Source organism: Saccoglossus kowalevskii, chromosome 12, assembly GCF_978046115.1.
Source record: "Saccoglossus kowalevskii chromosome 12, keSacKowa6.1, whole genome shotgun sequence".
Classification (NCBI taxonomy): Eukaryota; Metazoa; Hemichordata; class Enteropneusta; family Harrimaniidae; genus Saccoglossus; species Saccoglossus kowalevskii.
In genome coordinates this window covers 12189064-12211884 of record NC_140652.1, presented here as the reverse complement: position 1 = coordinate 12211884, position 22821 = coordinate 12189064, and the positions used below count along the sequence as shown (strand labels likewise).

At 34.8% G+C, this 22821-nt stretch overlaps 1 protein-coding gene across 1 annotated transcript; it reads left to right on the top strand.

Moving 5' to 3' along the window:
- The first annotated feature begins 14818 nt into the window (after positions 1-14818).
- Positions 14819-20933, top strand: LOC144364576 (sialate:O-sulfotransferase 1-like). Its single transcript, XM_078014483.2, has 4 exons — positions 14819-14887; positions 17355-17528; positions 19227-19409; positions 20364-20933. The coding sequence occupies exons 1-4, from the start codon at positions 14830-14832 to the stop codon at positions 20726-20728; spliced, it is 780 nt and encodes a 259-aa protein (XP_077870609.2). The 5' UTR covers positions 14819-14829; the 3' UTR covers positions 20729-20933.
- Positions 20934-22821: the final 1888 nt, after the last annotated feature.

Here is a 22821-nt window from a genome sequence, read left to right as displayed (position 1 = left end):
CTACTTTCCACTGTCACGATTCATTCTGCTAACATAAGTCAGTCAATTGTATTAGATACGTTGGGTAAATTCTTTTGAATGCTGCATCATTTTTGGTAGTTTGATCTAGTGCATCATATTAATTTTCATATTATTATTATTCCCGAGAATGTGACAAGTTACATTTGACATTACCCGTTACACATTATGTGAGTATGTTTGTTTTTGGCACCGACATACATACTTAATTTTCTTGTAATTTCACAGTTAAAAAGACGTTGTATTTGTATATATATATTATTGTTTGTTTGTATACCAAATACATCACAAAACCCGTTCCCATGTTACCCTATGCTATGTTATGTTTGTTTTTAATCTAAAAAAATTGTTTATTTATTAAGCTCTCTATAATGTCATGATATATTATTGATGCATATATAATTTAGTCTTGGTGCCTCTTCTCTTTTTGTGCTGTATGTTGTGTCTATTTGTTTGTTTGTTTGAAAAAAATGCTTAACGAAATCTTCTTCTCAAACTCGGTGGGTGTACCTGACAGAGGAAAATCAGCATTGTATATGTTAACATATTTCTTGCCATTTTGAATCAATGAACACATGAACACATGACACGAACTGCCTACTTTCGATCCTGATCTTAACTATATTAGGGTTTCTGTAATTTTTTTTTTATACTTGCTCTGTTTGTTATTCTCATTTTCCCGTCATTATGGGAAATGCATTGATATAGGGAATGTCCTCTCTAATTGTTTGTTTTAAATCTTCAGTCTAGGAATAGTAATAGTCGTCACCAATAAAATTAATGATGGTTGGGTTGGGTTGGGTTGAGTGTCATCAGACCTTATTAATATGCACAATTCTAATAACTAGAAACATATTGCAGATAGGCACGTGCAACTAATGCTATAATCAAGACGTCAAACAACAGAACTCAGTTTCCACTGAATGAAACATAAATATAAAACCCAGTGAATAAGGTCAAAATAATAAATGATTTTAATATCGAAGAATATCCTGCATTAATGCTTCAGAGATTTTTCAAAATATTTCTAGTGCAATTTTTCAATATGTGTGGAATTTGTATCACACATACCTGCACCGATCAAACAAACATCAGCCATATTTACATGATTTTGTTTCATGATCTAATGATGCTATTTTTTGATAACACAACAAAGATGGGATACTACGTGTATGTATCCACAGTCATTTCGATTTGTCATTACAAGCGTGTTGGTTGTATGACTGTACGTACCTACGTATGCGTAGTATGGATTTCCACTGAATTCGTATCAGGTCTCAGTGGTCCCAATGCATCAATATACCGAGTTTCATTGAAATCAAATAATTGTTTCCGGAGATATTGACACACAGACATCCATGAATACAGACACCTACGCAGACATGATTCTGTGCGCAGAACAATCCAAAGCACATCTGGCCATATACTTTCACCATATGAACTCACCCACCAATAGTATGCTGAAAATATATAAAAGACTTGATGAGCAAATAGTCAAAAAATATTCAAAAAATATAGATAAATGAAACACTTTATCAGGTCTTGCATTCCCCCATAAGCATCTATGTATCCAGTTTCATTGGAAGTACAGATACACACACATTTGCATAAATCTGCATATCATTTGCATACGCAGTGCATATTTCATAAACCCAGTAAGTTGTGGGCATTTAATGTTTATGTATTTTTTAAACAATTTTTATTTTTATGTCTATTTGTGAGAAAATAAAATTGAGAAATAAGTTGCGTCGTCACAGATATCCACAACATATCCACAATCGGGAACCAGAGAATTCACAAAAAATACGAATGGGGTATGTTCCCAGAAAATGAATGTGAAAAAAATATGCTGACTGATACTAAATCAAATTGACAGTGAACCGCAAAAAAATCACATACTGCTGACTAATACTAAAACGAATAAATGTAGACAGATTTTGGTATAAAATATTGCTATAGGCGTTAACATATGAGCGCATGTATAACAATGCCATCCACTCTGCTTTGTGTGCTGTGTAAAGAGGTGATTCAATAACACAATATAATTGATATATAGCACAATATCATTTAGGGCGCAAGCTGACGCATCCTGAATAGGCAACCAAAACGTGAACCACACGCACAAAACATAATGTCATTAAACCCCACATTTTGAACAGATAGCTATGGTGTGTTCTACCAAATGCCTTTGTGTGTTAACGTCTGTGATGACATCATGGACAATTTTAACGTTGTCACAAAAAGGTGTCTGCCTAAAGTAGGATTGATCTACTGTATGTGGATGACGTCATAGAGTGCTGACCTAAGCCCGGTTGAAAGGGCTTTGGTGAATACTGTTTAGCTTGTCAGTTGAGGCTAAAAGGTCACTGACAGCCCTGTGACAGAATAACAATAGTTAATCATCCTGGATCAAGGCTTTGAATACATAAAAAGATCACTATTTCCTTTGATACTGTCATTAAATGGATACAAAAGTCCAGAGATGGCAATGCAATTGAGTAACTATATACGTTCACAAATTAATTACTGTTTGAAAGTGACCCATATTCAAACCCGTATTATGAAGCAATTGTTTAATAATATCCAGAGACATCAGAGAGCATGAATAGAACATAAAATCCCAGAGTTGTGTCCCCCTTTAAAGGGCGGTGGTCGTCGCGCCGCGCATGTGTGACATTTGTTAAACATTGATTTCCCCCACAACACAATGCGCTCTTCTAATGGAAATCACGAGTACGTGCTTTGACCTGGGCGCGACTAATTACACCAATTACCATCAGTGACTCGTCCGATAACTTCAAATCACCAAAGAAATTACCTAGTTAAATCTTGGTAACGTCTCGGTTTATATTCGTTCTACGGTGGCCTATAAGTGACAATATATATTTATTTCATCGCGGCAAAACTCCATTATTTCACAGAAAACTTTATTATTTCACGGCGAAACTATATTTCAAGACACTTTACTTTACGACAAAACTCTACAATTTGACGGCAAATTCTATTGTTTCATTGCACAACTTTATTATTTGACGGCAAAACACTGTTACTTCACGGCAAAACTCAACAATTTGACGGCAACACTATATTATTTGAAGGTATTCAAGTAATAGTATGGTTTCAAGGCGAAGAGCAGTGCGCCTTGGGTGCGCCCTCTATCGGTAAGAACAGTTGTAGTCACGGTGTTGGACATTGTTTATCGAACGAATATATATGATTAAACGAAAACGAAATGCGACAACCCCGGCGAATTTCGTTTTTTAATTTAACTCCAATAACGCCGTTTAAATTGAGAATAAGATCCAAGTTCAATGGAAATGGGATTTGGTTATACCAGTACACCAGCATCCTCAGCTAAGGTTGTTATCAAATACAATAAACATAACTTAAGTATGTTGTTAAAGAGCGGTAGTCGTCGCGCTGCGCATGTGCGACATTTGTGTTGATAAACATTGATCTTCCCACAATCCAGTTAGTGTGCTTTTGTAATGGAAATCACAAGTATGAGGTTTGATAGATATCTTCCAATCACCTAATAAATACCTAATTAAAGCTTGGTAACGTCTGAGTTCGTACTTGTTGATCTGCGTAACAGTCAAAGTCACCATCTTTGTTTATATGAGACCCATATATCTTGCGCATGCGTGGCGCGATGACTACACTCGTGAGTTTTTTGTTGTTGTTTTTACATGTGCGCATAATTTAGCATAAATTGCAGTGAGAATATTTCGTAAGAAAACCTTTTAAACTTGAATATTATAATATGTGAACTTGTCATGTTTTTTTTTAAAAAAAGCTGTAAAATATTATAGATGAAAAGCCGTTTTACCAGCGGTTACCAAAGACCACAAAGAAAACACTTTTTCTTGTTGAAAAACACCAAAATATTGTCAACTTTTTAATAAATTTAGACATGAAAAGTACCTTGTAAAACACTATATATCTTTTTTCTATACATGAAATCGAGCGAAATTTTGAGACGTATCTTCTGCCTTGCCACTTGTTATTTTCATTCTATTTTATTGACCGACTTTTCCTGACCTGGATACCGACGATGACCCCATATTTTTAATTCATTTCCTCCATCCTTCTACCATGATATATCAAATATATAAAAATAAAAAAAATTATACTTTAATTGCGCCACGAAAACATATTTCACAAATCGTTGATTTTCATTGTTTTTTTTTCTCAAGCAGTCCTACCTCACTGTCTGCGCATTATGTGTGGCAGAGCCGTTACAACGCCCTCATATAAACAAGGCAGACCAAGGGCGGTAGGCCAAAATGCTTGCTTAGTATACTACTAGGAATAATACATTAATAATGTTTTTCTTGGCTAAAATAAGTTGTTAGTAACATTGCAGTCAGAAATAAAAAAAAGCAGTACTACACGGGTCACAATTTAGGTTGCAGATAATCTGATTTTTTCCATACAACATTATATTTTCACATATTATTTATCCGAACTATCTATCTACCTACATTATTTTGTACGTATGTTTTGAATTTAATGAATGAAGTGGCTATTCGTCCAGTTCATTTCCACTGTACGCTGCTATGTGATCTTTGTTAAATAGTTTAATGTTTTACTAGTTCAAAGATACAATTCTTTTTCGTTTCAATCATGAATCTCCGGCCAGGTCCTTCCAGAACGTTCAAATGTGGTCTAGCTCCACGGTACATCTGGCCGAGGCTCGGTGCACACCCAGACTGTGTCACTGACAGGATGGTATCGAATACATGTAGTGCCCGAGTTTAAAGGTACATACTCCGACCATCAGAGCCAAAACGTCGATGCTGTAAATACGGGGTCGACCATTTCAAAACATAGGGGCGAGCATAAAGTGTGTAATTACCCGCTTTTTATACATAATTTTAATCATGCTGGTTATGTTTTGGTAAACACGTTTTCCCGAAATGTTAATGCCTTCCCCAGGTTTTCAAACGTCCAACCCCAACAAACCCCCAGAAAAAAACATGTGCAAGTTGGACCATTCCATAGCTGATTTTTTTTGGGGGTACACAGCATGACAGGAGACATGTTTTTCCTCTTGTTGTCACATTAAAATGTTTCCAAATTCCAAAACTGAACGTCGCTATTTTAATGCGATTGTTACCAAATCTCAAATTGAATAAACTCATTGCTTTTTCAAAACGTTACATGCTGGTGATTATCTGCCGAATTGTCTCATACTGCATTAAATGTATTAATAAAAACACCCACTCACTACTATTGAAAAGATGCAAAGAATTTGAGTGTTACAAACAGCCAATCCAATGTTGTCAGGTCAACAAAAACAATCAATGTGTAAATGAATAAATAGATAAATGTTGGAGCAATATTGTATAATGTGTAAATCCATTTTAGTGATCAAGTCGAGATTCAAAGCACCTGATGAGAACATTAATGTTTTTATGACATCCATGGCACAGAACATCCAAGAATCATTGATGTATACTCTCAATTACTAAAATAGAATATTGTGTAATATTCTGATGCATACAACATTTTACAAATGTACACCCCAACAGAGGTGGACATACAGTTTTAGCGACCCAAAGAGTTCATTGTCAACCGAGGCGAAGCTGAGGGTTTCTAAAACTGTATGTCCACCACTGTTGGGGTGTACATTTACATTATTATACCGAATAAATCTTAAAACAGAAATTGTGGCACTCAATCATGGCAAACTTCAGTTCACGCTTGTGGATCTGAATGCATGTGTGAACACAAATACACAAGTTGAAAGTGTTCAAGAGCAGTGATTGAATTATATCAAGTTTTATCATGGACGCCCTTTTACTTTCATGGTAGTTTTGATAAACTTAATTTCAGCAGCTTCAGCCTGACGAAGAATCCCGGGGGTCCGACTTAAAGAACGATCTGCTACGCATGTCTGTGAAAGAAAACGCGTTGAAAGGGTGTTTTTAAAGAAACGCACGTTAACGCACGTTACGGGTTTATGGTTACTATTTCAGTCAAATAGACAAACAAGTGTCTTTTCCGGTACTGCCAACGAGATAAAGGTGGTTATTTTTTAAATAAAATTATCGTTTAACCTGTGCTTACACTGAAGGGCTAGAAAGCTCAAATATCGCGAGATCAGGCGCAAGTTCAATGTGCGTGATATTTTAGTTTTCTAACAGTGAAAAGGGTACGAAATTATGACCTTTTAAACCGTGTTTAGGGTCATTTTGAAAACCCCTTTCACATACATGGGTTCCAGGTATTTCCGCAAGTCGGACCCCCGGGCGAAGAACGGAGCTGCACACTGCTTGAGTATAGGTTTCTGTCAACACCAACAAATACACTGTACATAATATGTCAATATACTGTCAAAACACACAAAACACAAAACGATGCCGTCACAGGGCAAAACCCACGACTCACAGATTATTTAGGTTGACGAACTACGCAATCGCAGATCGAATGTCTCAAAGCGCGTAGCTGAGCGCGCTGACGAACGCACAACAAGCCGTTGACGTTGCAGGTCGGCGTTTTTCCTGTGACGACACAACGACGACAAGCTTGACTAAAAATCACGCGAAATTGTTACAAAATCCTAATTTTTCTCCAAAATAGTCAAATAGTGAACGTAAACCTGGGAAACGAATCAGTTCACGAATATTGCCGCGTATCGTGTTCCCCTGACAAGTTATTGAGTCAGACATAAATCGGGTAAATTGAGGGGGGAGAGATAGACGTACAAACATGTCAACCTCTAATACGGTAATCGAAAATGACGGACAAGATTGTGTGACCAGTGAAAAATGTATTCATAACCTTGGTAGTAAATGTCCCACTGATGCTATGACATAATTTAGATATGGCTTGACCCCTGGGAAGTGTGTAAAATAGGGCACTTCCTGTTTAAGCTTAATCCAATATGGCTGCCAACCCATGTGACATATCAAATTTCATTTCGCAAAATTGAAAGGTCTTACAATGAAGATATATAAATTATATGGTTAATAATAAAATTACAACATTTTTTTCATAGAATAATGTATTACTCTCAAGGGCCTGTCTAAATTACGATCCGACCCGACCCGAAGCGACCCTACCAGCGTTATGTACCTGCCGATGTGGGATGCTTTCAACTGTGCTTCCCATAGGTCTTTGCACTTTACGCAATAGTACCTCAGCAACAGACAGCCAGTCACAGCCTACTATTTCGTGACCAATCATCTCACTGCGCATGGCCATTTTCCGCAGTTATTTTCATTTGAAACCGCACTACAAAAAGTGGAAAAAATGTATGTGACAACCGAATTATTTATTAATGTTAGACTTCATTAAAAACGTAAATACAAACCATTTAACCACGGACTATGTTTTTCAAGGTAATGCTATTGAAGTGAATTGGCGTACGTTATACACTAACACTGGGAAGAAAAATCGTTCTGTTAACGTATATAGTTTGGAAAGACACATTAAAAACTAATTTCATGGAAACGGGTTTCCTAACATCTCCGTTCATCTTGTATTCTGGTGAATATTTCAATACTATTTCTGGCTTGAACAGATTCGATTTTCCATTCATAGAACACAACGGTTCTAGTAAGCTTATAAAGTTAATCATTTATCGTATAATCTAATGTTTTGATAGAGCGTAAACACGTTTTATTAAACTGATTAAGGTAACCAGGTGACTTGAACATAACTCTTTTCACTGACAGGGATTTTTATTCGAACATACGAGTATTCGAATATGCAAATGAGTCCTATGCAAAGCTGCTTTGTAACGCGTATTGAACTTCCATACGTGTCAAATCGGTGAAGACATTAAATACTGTTCGTGTGTTTATTTATTATTTATTTATTATGTATATTATTATCAAATATCATTTTACTGATAGCTAGAACTCAAGCAAGGGCGTGTAACTAGTACACAATATTTCACAAATATTTCAAAACACTGATCCAACACTTTTGCCTAACGCCCGCAGACTGACCTTTGGCCATATAGAAATGGTGGGTGGGGAGTGGTAAAAACACTGTGCAGATTCTTTGGGGTGATTTTGTTTTATTTACGTGCGAGTGTTTTTGAAAACAACTGTAGCCTTAATGAACTTAAAAATCTTAAATTTGGTAATAAATTGCGAACATCAAATTAGATTATTTAAAACTAACTACTATTATATTTAACTATACAAAATACCTGTCTGAAATACGTGATTTTATTTTGCGTAAAATGCTATCAAAATTTTGTCTAAAGTGATAACAATCTCGAATTTGAATCAGGAAGGAGGAAACCCCCTAAAATACAGGCTAAACATAGATTTTGCAAAAAATGTTAAACAAATAATATTGAAGATGAAGAGCACTTTATCCCTGACTGCTATCTGTTAATGAGAAATGGAGTGTATTTTGAAAAAAAATGTCAAATAAATGTTCTTGTAACCAAAACAAAATATCAGAATGAATTGAAATTATGAATTCACAGCATGCAAATAGCAAAGTGTCTGAAAATCAAAATCTATAAAATATTGTCTTGAATGAAGAGTGAGGTAGAGCGGCGGTCGGGAAAAATATGTTTTGTAATCCTTTTCGTATTCTTTCAGAATTTGTCTTCTGCTTCTTGTGGGATAAAATGATCTGTGTAAATTTGTACCTCTCTCACAAAGTGTCTAACGGTCAACCATTGAGTGCTCCGATAGACATGGATCAACTTCGATTAACCCTTCATGGTATGTCGCAGAAATAAATCTGCGGCCAGACTGCTCACTCCATGGGTACAAGTTATAGGTTCTGTTCCATTGTCTTTCGAGGTGAGTGAAATGAAATGTTTCATTAATCTAAAGCATTACTTGATGCTCACTGCTTGTAATATTAATGATTTAATTTTAATATATTATGTTAATTTCACCACTAGATGTGAGTTACTAGCTGGAAAATGGTAAATCGCAGAAATAAAGCTGCAGATACACTGCAAGCCCAATGGGTACAAGATATTGATCCTGTCCTATTGTGTTTTGTTGAGTAAATTATAATGCTTCATTATCTAAGGCATCACTTGATGTTCACTGCTTGTAATATATTGTAATGAATTAATTTTAATAATTTATTAACACTAGATGTGATTCACTGCCTGGAAAATGGTATACCACAGAAATTGAGCTGTGGCTATGTTCAAAGCCCCATGGGTACAGTAGAAATGCATCACTGGTACACACATCAGCTAATAACAGTGATTAAAACAATAGAAAAAGTGGGAGATATTTTCGTGAATGACCACATATAGGGGCGATATTTTGACGAGTTTCAACAATCAACGTTTTTCCAAGCCGAGTTCAATCAGATACTCGGCAGCCTAGGTAGCTTCATTCAACCCGTCCTCACTGACGTCTGAGAATACAGGTTAACTCATTGTCCAAACAATTCCAAAATAAGAGAACATGCTTTCTGGGCTCCTTATATTTATACCCCATGTTTGGCAAATCACATCACTTTTAGAATCACCTGGGTTATATTTCAATTAATCTGATTGGTTGAAATCTGAATTATCTGTCCTGTATATAACTATTCTATGGAAATTGCGAACTATAAAGTGAATCCATTTGTTCTGATATGGACTTAGAATGAGAATACAATTGATTTGGTGTTATTTCATTATACAATAAGGGGTGTTCCCTGCAACTCATCGCTCGGCGTCCGTCGATATTACGGCTATCGCCTTGGTAGTCGTGCTATATCTCACACATGTCTTTCGAACGAGGTATGAAAGAAATTATTATAAGCCAATGGAATAACTGGTCATTACTGTGTTGTTTACTTTGCACTAACATTATAAAGGTTTAATTGATTGTCCAATGCACGGGGAGGGGATACACGAATTTACAACTACAACTGCAGTGGACTCGAGGACGAGCAAATTTAATGTCCATTAGAACGGACGTACTGCTATATAACCCTAGTTGTGAATGCAAAACAATTTAAAAAGCTATGCGACAAATTATGTTTTGGCAAACGCATGTTTCCCTGAATGTAATATCTGTAAATTTTGTAATTTGTAATAATACGCTTTGTCATGCGAGCTGTCTGGCTCCGATGGCTAATACATCCCTTTTTCTTGTGTATTCCCAGTACATTTATCAGAAAAAAGTACTATTTTGGTCCACCTTAATCACTGTCTTGTCTACAATAAGTGTTTCGAGACGTTTCGGAGATTTCAAATTTGTCGATGTGGCATACTTCGTCAGCGAAATGAAAAATATTTATGTCGACCATGTACTACCACGTCCATGTTTTATCAAAGTAATTAAACTGTTGACTGATCATTGAAGAGTTGAACTGTTGCGCAATTTTCGTCATTTGCCATTCCCTGTCCTCTTTGCTGCAAACTCATCTTTTTTCAGCTAGTAATGCATTAATTGCATGGTTTTGGTGATTTATGGATCGCCATTTAAAAAAAAACGCTCTACTGTATTTTAATACAAGATAGCTGATTGGCTGTATGTATAATTTTGTCGCATTAAATATACGCTGTAATGGTTCAATCTTCCAATGGTTAGTTTGGAGGGGTAACCCGAAACAAACGTTCCTTGACTGGCGAAGATGATGCATATTGTTTATATGTATATTGTGAATTGGCGCGATCATAGTTCATAATTTTACAAATTATTTATAGCGGAACTTTACAAATGATGAAAGACCATTTTTTGCTAACTTAGTACCAGCAAGGGTAACTAATATATGTTGTCATTGGTCAGGTCTTTGCGTTAACTTACCAGAAATGTTTGTAATCAGCTCAAATCAGTACTTAATTTAAATTTGGCGATCCCAAAATTAACCTATTACTGTGAATTGTAATTTTGTTGAAAATGAACATTTGTGTTTATGTTTAATATTATGCTACTAGACTCAATAAACATTTTAAAAAGGTCTACAGGATAATCATCATTCAATTAATTGAAAGTACTACATGTGTTTTGACATGTATATGGACTATGTGTCGATATTTTATTTTCTGTTTTTTATTATCATGTTCCTCATAAGATTTGTGTACTGAATTCTATTGTATTGCTGCTAATTACTGTTATTTTGGCAGGTGTTCAACTCGTGGGATTATCAATGGGATTACTGGGGAATAACTAATGGCCCAACGAGAATTTCTAATCCTAGTACCTTGTATACGAATAGCACCCCTAGCAAGGGATCGCATGGTGATTGTGTATTAGTATACATGTCTGAGCACTGTAATTTATTGGGCAGGCGATAGCAAATGGTTTTAATGCTCGCTTGCTTGATCAGGTTTTGATCAATTGGTGGCCATTCTGAAAACATGGCATATAATATCAAACAAAATATGTTTATGGTGAATAGTAGTACTTAACAATTTGATTCATGCATACCAGCATGTAAATATGTACGATCATAGCTGAATAAAAAAAAACTTCTATTGTTAAAGATAAATTTAGTTGTATTTTTGTATTTTTTCACTTTACAATTGGTTGGTTACCATTATGTTTTTTTACAATATTCATAAGCATTCCTATACAAATGCATTTTGGTGTAATTGTGGAGCTACTTACAAGATTGTGACCTAATAAATTCTGCCTTTTGTATACGCTTCGACTCAATTGGCATGTGCTATTTAAATCTGTTTAGTGGTTCTACAGTTCTGAGGATGCGCCTGCATCTCCAAATGCCAATTGACGCCAATTCGCGTATATTGAGAGTGTGGATGAACTTAAAAAGATCACAAATTCATTCATATATTTATTGGTTAAAAATAGGTACTCAGGCCTGGTCCGGAGGCAATGGTGTCTATATATGATATCCAGCAACCCTGGTAGTACGTGTGAAAGCAAGAACATTTCTGTTTAGGGTTGATTAACATATTGAGAGCCACCAAGGCACTTACCCACCAGCTTCCTAGTGCATTTTGTGAAGCATGCGCTGAATAGAATATTCAGTTGATGAATGTATGGAGACAGTAGTTTCACCTTCACTTACTGATTGACTTTAAAGAACAATTAAGGATGTAGTAGACTTTCGTGGTGATTTTTTTCTCCATTTTTTTTTCTTTTATTTAACGGTGACTTATTCCTACAGGCAGCCATACGACCTTTTTTTTTATCAAATCACGTTTTTGTCTCAAGAAAAAACGGCTATTAAAAATAAAAAATAAGTAACGGAAATCCCGGGAATATGCACTTCTGCTAAGCCCCTCCGAGCCTAAACAATAACATTTCCAATTAGCTTAATCCCTCAAATAAACCCAAGTGAAACCCGAGTGAAAACCCAAGTGACATCTGCTCCAGGCCGAGGGGGCCGCGGCCCCCTATTTTTAACCCCTTTCTCTCTTATATATGGCATGGGGTGTACAGTGCATGGTATATTTTCGAATATGTGTGATAAAGAACTAAATACTTAAGTTAGCATTGATACATCGCGCTTTTTGAGCTTCATCGATTGAACACGTTAAATAGATCATACATGACATTTTGGGGGGATATTCCAAGTAATGAAAGTAGTGGAAACTACCTATAAGGGAAAAAAATCTGACGCATATTTCAGGTCGGTAACATTTAAACTATTAACCCACAGCATGACTCTCGAGTATTATGCTAGTAAAACAATATTGTATTGGCGGCACGTTTTAACAGAAAGATTAATGAGTGTCATATAAAATTATATCTATTGTCGCATATTGCGTCAAAACTTGTATAACACGCTGTGTTTAAAAATACAAATGTGTAAATATATGATAAATAGCACAATATAAAACGGAAAAAAACATTTTCTTCCCATTTTTGCGATTTATACGCCATACATTTAAGAAAAATCATGTTGTAAATCACCTTCAGTAATTGAGTTTTTATTTTCGTCATTTCACAAAAATTAAGTAACGTGAAGCTAAAGGAAGCGTAAGTAATTTTTCACATATGTGTCTCAATCAAAATATATAATCTGTTGCTCGGAATACATGACATAATAGTGTACAAACCATCTATATTGAGTGCAATTATCATTTATTATTGGTTCGTGTGAGTACATTTGTTAATTTATTTATTCATTATTTCAAAAATGATGATGTTATTGTGTACATATTTGTACGCCCAAATTATGTTGCTGAGTGAAATATATGTGTTGGGTTCTGCTGAATAATGATGGATGTACTATGTTGGGATTTGCTGAATAATGATGCTGTGAACTACTCAGTTATGAATAATAGATTTGAGTTTGCTGATACGTTTTTGGTCTAGCTCACATTACGGAGTATGCGCCTATATGCTAAAATACGATATCATATTTGCCTAATAATTCTTCGTTCAACGCACACAGATCTAGTGTGTTAATTACAGCAATTGCAGTGAAACTATGATCGACAGACAGATAATGTACCTGCTTATACTGGCGATTTGTATTGTGTTGATTGACGTTCATTTCTGGCATGGTTATTCAACAACTGAGTATTCAGTACCAGCCATGAAATCAACAAAACAAATGCAATGCAAGAATGATCATCTTTCATTGAAACAAAAGGAAAAACTGCGCGTCCAAGGTATGTTCAATATCCTATAATCATTAAATAATATTTGTATCGCGTTAATATGATCACCCCAAATACCGATCATGGCTTCTTCTGCATTTGATTTGTATGAAATTAGATTCAAATTTGTTCAAACATGTTCTTAACCTTGGTGTTGGATTTCAATGTAATTTCATTATTGTGACCAAGGGATAAATAAGTATGGACGACAGAGGTACAACTAAGTGTTACAACAAATTCCCGTACTGAGTTTATTAACCAAGCTTACATAGGAGAGTCATACTGTAAATTACAGGAACTTAAAACCTAAAACGAAATGAAAATACAATAAATTATATTGATAAAATTAACGATAATTCAAATAAAAAAAATACAATTCACACTAATACTACAGTTACCATTCAATGAAAGTGAACAAAAGAATAAGTTAAAGCACATGTCAGGAACAAAGGGTTGCATGGATATCGATGCACATGGCCAAAACAATAGCAAAAATCTACATACCCCGTCAGTTGGTCAAATCTAACAAATACCGCACAGTTTGGCTTGTAGGAGTTATAAACTGCACTAGTGTTAAACACAGTTGAAATGAGCAGGACTTTGAACATCCACAATCCAACTCCGGGCTGATTTTTTCAGTGGTCAGAGGTGAAAGGAAGAGATGCTCCCCAGCCGAGTCCAATGATGTTACTGATCCAATCTGACTTCTCAGTGCTGAGTTTCATAGGAAATTGCAAATTACTTCTAGTTACTAATTGTGCACCCTTTTTAGCAAATTCCATAATAAATATTAATATATTAAATTACTGAAAATACGCAAATCAATGGTTTGAATACGTATCTACATTATCGAAACAAATTCAGTAGAAATAATTAAAAATATTACAAATTAAATAGCAGCCTCAATGGCCAACTTTACTTAGCTCACATTATCAAACCTCTGTTTTTTTCAATCAATCAATTGGGTTCATATAATAAATTAATATCAAGAATCTTTCAAATATGTATATCCAATATTATATACTTTTTTCAACATCAACCCCAGTCTAATCGCAACCCTCGTTTCACACCATTATTATCTCTGTTTAGCAAAACGTGAAATTATTAGTGTAATGTAGTGTAGTGTAGTGTAGTGTAGTGTAAGAACTATAAATGCTTCTGGTATTCAGTTCTTTCAAAAAATCGTCAGAAAGTTTGTGGACCATTGTGACCTAGACTTTTCAATCTTGAGTTTGATTTGTTTTGTTGGGATACACTTATCAATTAAACGTTTTTATTTTTCAGTACCAACCATGAAATCAACAAAACAAATGAAACTCAAGAATGATCAGCTTCCATTGAATCAAAGTGAAAAACTAAGCGTCCAAGGTATGTTAAATTGAGGCTCTGAGTGTTGATATGTATATTGAAAAAATCTAGTCTTATGTGTTCTGTACATTATTGATAGACGTGTCGTTTAGGTGCAATAGATAGAGAAGTAAACCATCTTCATTGCTAGATTACGTTATTTACATTGAGCAAGATTTTTTGTGTGTGACTTATCGTAGATTTGATTTGTATATTTGTTGTTGTATATTTCAAGAATATTCTTGTCGGTAATAGCCTTTCTCCACAAACAGCAAAGCAACTGAATGTTATATTATAGAGGTTGTTTATTATTTTGAGTTTAAAAATTGTATCGATATAAAAATAACACTAATTTAACAGTGACTGGGGCAATTGCATTTCTCATATTCGACTATAGTATATGTTACTAGTTGCTATGACAGTACACACTGCAATGGCATAAATTTGAACACACGTCAAATATATTTAAATTTAGATAGAAACATCAGCAATTGACACACGGTTGCTATGAGGTGAAAATGTTGTATTAAAACCTTAATAACTTTAATAGAATATAGACAACACTAGGGACCTTGAAGTGTAACTTTATGTTCAGATATAAATTTGCAAGTCCTGTTATATATTACGTATTTTCGAAATGCATGATAGAACTTATATTAGATGACAATTGGTCAGAATATGCGGCTCCATTAACTTGAATATTGGAGTGACCATTTCGATTTTCGTTGAATCAGGAACTCGTCTACTTGGCAGAGATAAAATGTAAAAAAATGTGAGTAAGTGGTACAATCAAATTGATTGGTTTAATTATCTTAATAGTGATTCCGTCTACACCATATGTCTTGTTTATGATTTTTAAAATGTCAATAGTAAGAGCATCTCCGCAGTCTGTGTGCGAAACAGATTGAATAGCTTATCCATATTTTTAGTGGAATATGATTTTGCATAAATGAGTTTGTTTTATTGTTGGTGATGAAGTTTTCTTGGCACACACAGTGATTACTGGTATAGTGTCATATGCTGTTTGTGAACATCTTATCAATCAGTCCAGCCAGGTGTTATGTGATTGTGGTTTGTTTGTCTAAAGCTGGAATGAATGCATAGCTGTTAAGTACAGGTAGAAATTCCTGAGTGAAATTGTGATTTCAATGTAACGATTAATGTTAAAATCACATAGCAGGCGTGAGTGTGTGTGTGTGCGCGCATTCGTCTTATCAATGCTGTGATGACTCCCATTTACTTTTACACCTACTAAGTGACGACCTTCACTTTTTTTCATAATTTCTATCAATATTCAGTAAATTTAAATTGGGTTTAATTAAACTTGAATAAAAACGCAACCCTATATAGGTTTGCGTTTTAATCAAAACATAACGCAACTATATTGAAAGTTAATCACATGCATATCGTCACAACGCAGATAAGACGTGTAGGCGTGCGTGTATATTATGTGTGTGGGTGTGTGTGTGTGTGCGTGCTTACGTGTACATGTATGCATGAATATATGTATGAATGGATAAAGAACTCGACGGTAAAAAATACACACTTCAAACGTGGCACAAATAGTACATACGTCGACACAGAAACATTTTGCTACGAAACGGCCATAAGTCTGTGGGGTCAAAGGTCAAATTCAAAATATAGCTTTTTTGTAATGTAACACGATTCACCACCAATTTACAAGACCAGCGTGTAAGAGTGAATTGAATGGGTAACGGTTTCCAATCAACTGGTTATAGATTGACTGACTGTGCTTGTCCCAGTATCAATTCAACATTTCATAGGGGCTCTTGACAAAAACATTATGATATCATACTTTTATTAGATGTTTTTTTTTTCTAATTAGTAACTAGTATAGTTAGATAAAAACATTCTGGTATATTCTCAAACATTATGCAATGAGCTAAACATACAAGCCAAAAATTTCTAAAATATCGTACCTTCTTGCACAATATATAAATCCATTAAATGTAACATTAAGAAAAAAACGAAGATAACATATCATTTAATGATCTGTTACAGTTCATCATTGGGTAAGTCTAAACTGTATACGTTCAGTACAGGAATGACCAATACAACGAGTTGGTTGTTAAGGCTGTATTTGTTTTCTAGTATAATTTGAATGATGGTTGTGATATTGTGGGTCATTGTGTTATATTATCATTTCATTTCTTGGCACTGATAAACTAAAATTAAATTAACTATTGTCTTACTTGATTCTGAACTACGTTATGTCATGTGGTAAGCATACAATCATAATACCATCACAGGATTAATATAACTGTTAATGTACAACAACTTGGGCGCTACTGGTATGGTCTGTTAATGGTCTGTTTAGTTCAGGTAATCGTTCAAAGCCTGTTAACCTTCCCATGTCCATTTTGTAACTATCAGTTATTATTAAGACCAGAGTGAGGAAAATTTTCAAGTCGTTTGGTGATTGTTAAAATTTATGTTGATAATACAACTGTTATTACTGTTTTACTAGAGAACAATAATTCAGACTGTAGTGTTAAGTTTGGTAACTGGGCAAATGGAACAAGACCGACGGTTTGGTTAATAAGCTTTCCTAGATCCGGAAACACATGGACTCGTCATTTATTGGAAGTTGCAACAGGAATTTACACTGGTACATGTTATAATACAAGGATTAAGAAGGCCGGTGAGTTATTTATATGCAAGACAGTGGTGACATATCAACAGCTTGTCTGGGCAGAAAACGATCCCCTAAACAAATTAAACAAGCAAAACTCTCTCAACACTAGATATACAGCTAGCTAAATAATGTGCAATGTGCGTTAATATAGGTAATGTTTTTTTCGTTTTTAATGTGTCATGCAGATTGTTGAAAAATATGACGGGACTTTTTGATGTAAATTCATTTCGAAAATTAATGATTTTTCATGCATTTTTTGCCGAATATATAGTATTGTCTATTTTAGGTAGAGATGCAGGTTCGTGTGCACTTGGGAGTGAAATTTTTTGTTTTGCTTTTTATTATTCAAACAGTCTTGGCTATAGACAGTTAAAATTTTGTAGAATTGTGAATAGTGGAACATACTCAAAAAACGATTTTAAAATATAGATAACAGGTGCAAACATTTTCACTTTTGAATGCTTAGCAAGATTTAGCATGGCTGTACATAAATAATAAAAAAGAAACATGGTGAAAGAAAGAAATGACGGGATCTTCATATTATACACTATATTTAACTTTTAACAAAACGATAATACATTTCAATTTGGAACTGTTACAGCCATTTTAATTATGAGTATTAGTGAACTTCTTACTGAGTGAATTTTTATGAAAATTAGCAATTATCTAAGCTTCTTTTTAGTGCACATTCCAGAACTTTATACAAAAAATAGCTCCTAGACGCTTTGACCTTTTGTTTTGAAATTTTCACAAATGATTGACAATGTGTTTATCTTCAAAACGCCGCTGGGGCATTGTTTTTGGTTGAACAGTGTTACAACAATCGTACAGACAACCAGCCTGGGTGTTAATTTATGAATAAACTTGAAGTAGTGAAGCTTGAGCTGCTGCCCTGCAAAATTGACAACTGGTAGACAGTTTTCAAGACGGCACTTTCTTCATAGTAAACAGAAAACAGTAAACATAAATCAATTTTGACAGGAAGCAGAAGCATAGTTTAGAAGCTAATTTTTTTTAAACCACTTTTGACCAGAAAAGCACATTTTTGTGCATATGTCAAACTACAGTGTCCATGAAAAAAAATACTAACAAAATTTTAAAATTCATACAATGAAAATATATAGTTTTGTGGACAAGGGAGGTCATCTTGGTTTCCTAATTAACTAATTAAAATACCTGTCAGTTAAACTGCATCTCTACCATAAGTTATTTCAATCAATTTTAATTTCAATTTTCGGGCATCTTGATTAATATTACAATATTTACTAAACGTTTAGATCAGGATAACCCAACGCACTTCTTAGCATTTTCTTTCGTGCTGCATCCTTCCTTATTAACAAATGCGGAATTACGGATGCTCAAATTATTATGTCACTAAAAGTTTTCACATTGAACGGGGTAAATAAAAAGAAAACATTTTCTCGTGCAAATGTTTTGCATTTTGTTCTTATATTCTACAATTTTTCTTAAAATAAACCCTGATTTTGGAACCAACAGCCAAAATAAGAATTTTAAGCTTTTTCTCAAAAAAATTTGGCTATTTTTCCCCAGTGTTCTGAGGAAAAGTGTGGACTATGAACGAAACTATTTTGTGATTTTTCGATGAAAAGAGGGAACTGGTGGTGAAGACACTAAATTACATTTCTCTTCACGAGTGACCAATTTTATGAACAGTATAAAACCCAACCCAATTGTTACTTACAGGGGTTGATGGAAAAATTATTTCGCAATATGGGCAAATATTGGTTTATAAATGCCACAACATACTGAAAACCTGCAACTATGGGATACTGCTAATCAGAAACCCATACGATTCTATCTTATCCTACTATTCTTTCCTCAAAAGTGGAATGATGGGGTTCCTGCCTCTAGAGTCATATAGAAACAGTGAGTATGACAATTTTGTCACTTGGTATAATATTTTAATATTATTTTATTGCATCATCCCCTGTGAATCATCGTTTTTAAGAAGAAGCTACATGACAAACATCTTCGACAGGCACATCTACTTGAAGTTCTGGTTAAGTCATACAGTTTGTATGGCTGATTCATTGTGAGGAATAACACCTTGTTCAGTCTGGGCATATAGTTCGCATTCCTGGTTTAGCCGTGTGAATAAAGTTCATTCTATGGAACAGAATTAGTACGGTTTAGTCTATGACATCGTGTTAGTACATCTGGGTAAGTCGCGATCATGACAACTCCACTCACTCCACGCGTTAAATCTAATGCATACAATTAGTTTAGACTAGAGCATAAAATAACTACCTATTGCACACTCTAGACACAGGGAGCAGTGAATATATTAGTACCTTGGTTCAGTCTATGCCATATAACGGGTACAAGTATTGGCCAAAACAATAGTACACATGGTTAAAAATGTGCTTTCCCGATTCAGTCAGTATATCTTGCTCATTCAAGGGTGTAAAACTACTAACATGAATACATCATGTTCAGTTTAGGGCGAAACATGTGTACTTCAGTTCAGTCTAAGATAAATGACATATGCCCTGATTAATTGTTAGGCATATTTATACTATATATAGCAAAGTCATTGGAATTTTTGTATCAAACATGAGATGTATTATTTTGACACCTGGACAGTTTATATTCCTTCTCAACATTGAGGCAGCTAGTACAAAACACTGCTCTCCGCATATGACTACTGCAGTTAATTGCACATGCAATAAAGCATTTTTAGGAAGCACTTCTTAGTCGCTTACTCCCAGACAACCTGACCTAACAATATATATAACGAGTCTCTGTTAATGATATTCAATCAATTTACTATGTTCATTTGATAAAAAAATGTTATTGTTAATATATGAATACATTTTTTAGGTACAGCATGGACGAAGTTTGCCAGAAAGAAGATTAGCGGATGGAGAGCCCTTATGAACCAGTGGGACAAAGCTGCATACCCATTCCCAGTGGTGCATTATGAGGAACAGTTAAAACGTCCTATACCTTCTGTGGAAAGAATGCTGAACTTTATGAATATTACGTTAACTCAAGAAAGACTCCAATGTTTGCAATATAACATTAACGGGAAGTTTCATCGTCAGCATCCAGAGAAGTTTCATTACGATCCTTACACAACAGAATTGCATTATCTTATTGATGATCATATTCATGCTGTCAATAAGATGTTAGAGAGTAGGGATATATCGCCGGTACATGCACCAGCTTATAACAGGGAGTTGTAAATGAACTGTTTAATGACACGATTTGTCCCGGGTGTTCTTAAATACTTGAACAGCCTATGTTAACAGAAATTCGTAGTTTATTTACAAGCTACCCACCACAAGCACACACATTGTGTGTCACGGTCCATTCAGGCTTCTTAAATAGAGCATGGCCTCGAGCTACGTTAATAAAGCACTAGTACATACACTAGCTTATAACAGTGAATTGTAAATAAGCTGTTGATGAGTATGAATGTATCACTGGTACATACACCAGCTTATATTATTGAGTTGTAAATGAACTGTTGATGAGTGGGAATGTATCACTGGTACATACATCAGCTTATAAGAGTAAGTTGTAAATTAACTGTTGATGAGTAGGAATGTATCACTGGTACATACATCAGCTTATAAGAGTGAGTTGTAAATGAACTGTTGAAGAGTGGGAATGTATCACTGGTACATACATCAGCTTATAAGAGTGAGTTGTAAATGATCAGTTGTTGAGTAGGAATGTATCACTGGTACATACACCAGCTTATATTATTGAGTTGTAAATGAACTGTTGATGAGTGGGAATGTATCACTGGTACATACATCAGCTTATAAGAGTGAGTTGTAAATGATCAGTTGTTGAGTAGGAATGTATCACTGGTACATACACCAGCTTATATTATTGAGTTGTAAATGAACTGTTGATGAGTGGGAATGTATCACTGGTACATACATCAGCTTATAAGAGTGAGTTGTAAATGATCAGTTGTTGAGTAGGAATGTATCACTGGTACATACACCAGCTTATATTATTGAGTTGTAAATGAACTGTTGATGAGTGGGAATGTATCACTGGTACATACATCAGCTTATAAGAGTGAGTTGTAAATGAACTGTTGATGAGTGGGAATGTATCACTGGTACATACATCAGCTTATAAGAGTGAGTTGTAAATGAACTGTTGATGAGTAGGAATGTATCACTGGTACATACATCAGCGTATAAGAGTGAGTTGTAAATGAACTGTTGATGAGTGGGATTGTATCACTGGTACACACATCAGCTTATAAGAGTGAGTTGTAAATGAACTGTTGATGAGTATAGGTATGTATCACTGGTACATACATCAGCTTGTAAGTGTGAGTTGTAAATGAACTGTTGATGAGTATAGGAATGTATCACTGGTACATACATCAGCTTATAAGAGTGAGTTGTAAATGACCAGTTGATGAGTGGGAATGTATCACTGGTACATACATCAGCTTATAAGAGTGAGTTGTAAATGAACTGTTGATGAGAAGGCATGTATCACTGGTACATACATCAGCTTATAAGAGTGAGTTGTAAATGATCAGTTGATGAGTGGAATATATCACTGGTACATACATCAGCTTATAAGAGTGAGTTGTAAATGAATTGTTGATGAGTATAGGAATGTATCACTGGTACATAAATCAGCTTATAAGTGTGAGTTGTAAATGATCAGTTGATGAGTATAGGAATGTATCACTGGTACATACATCAGCTTATAAGAGTGAGTTGTAAATGAACTGTAGATGAGTATAGGAATGTATCACTGGTACATACATCAGCTTGTAAGTGTGAGTTGTAAATGAACTGTTGATGAGTATAGGAATGTATCACTGGTACATACATCAGCTTATAAGAGTAAGTTGTAAATGAACTGTTGATGAGTTGGAATGTATCATTGGTACATACATCAGCTTATAAGAGTGAGTTGTAAATGAACTGTTGATGAGAAGGAAGGTATCACTGGTACATACATCAGCTTATAAGAGTGAGTTGTAAATGATCAGTTGATGAGTGGAATGTATCACTGGTACATACATCAGCTTATAAGAGTGAGTTGTAAATGAACTGTTGATGAGTGGGAATGTTTCACTGGTACATACATCAGCTTATAAGAGTGAGTTGTACATGAACTGTTGATGAGTGGGAATGTATCACTGGTACATACATCAGCTTATAAGAGTGAGTTGTAAATGAACTGTTGATGAGTGGGAATGTATCACTGGTACATACATCAGCTTATAAGAGTGAGTTGTAAATGATCAGTTGTTGAGTAGGAATGTATCACTGGTGCATACATCAGCTTATAA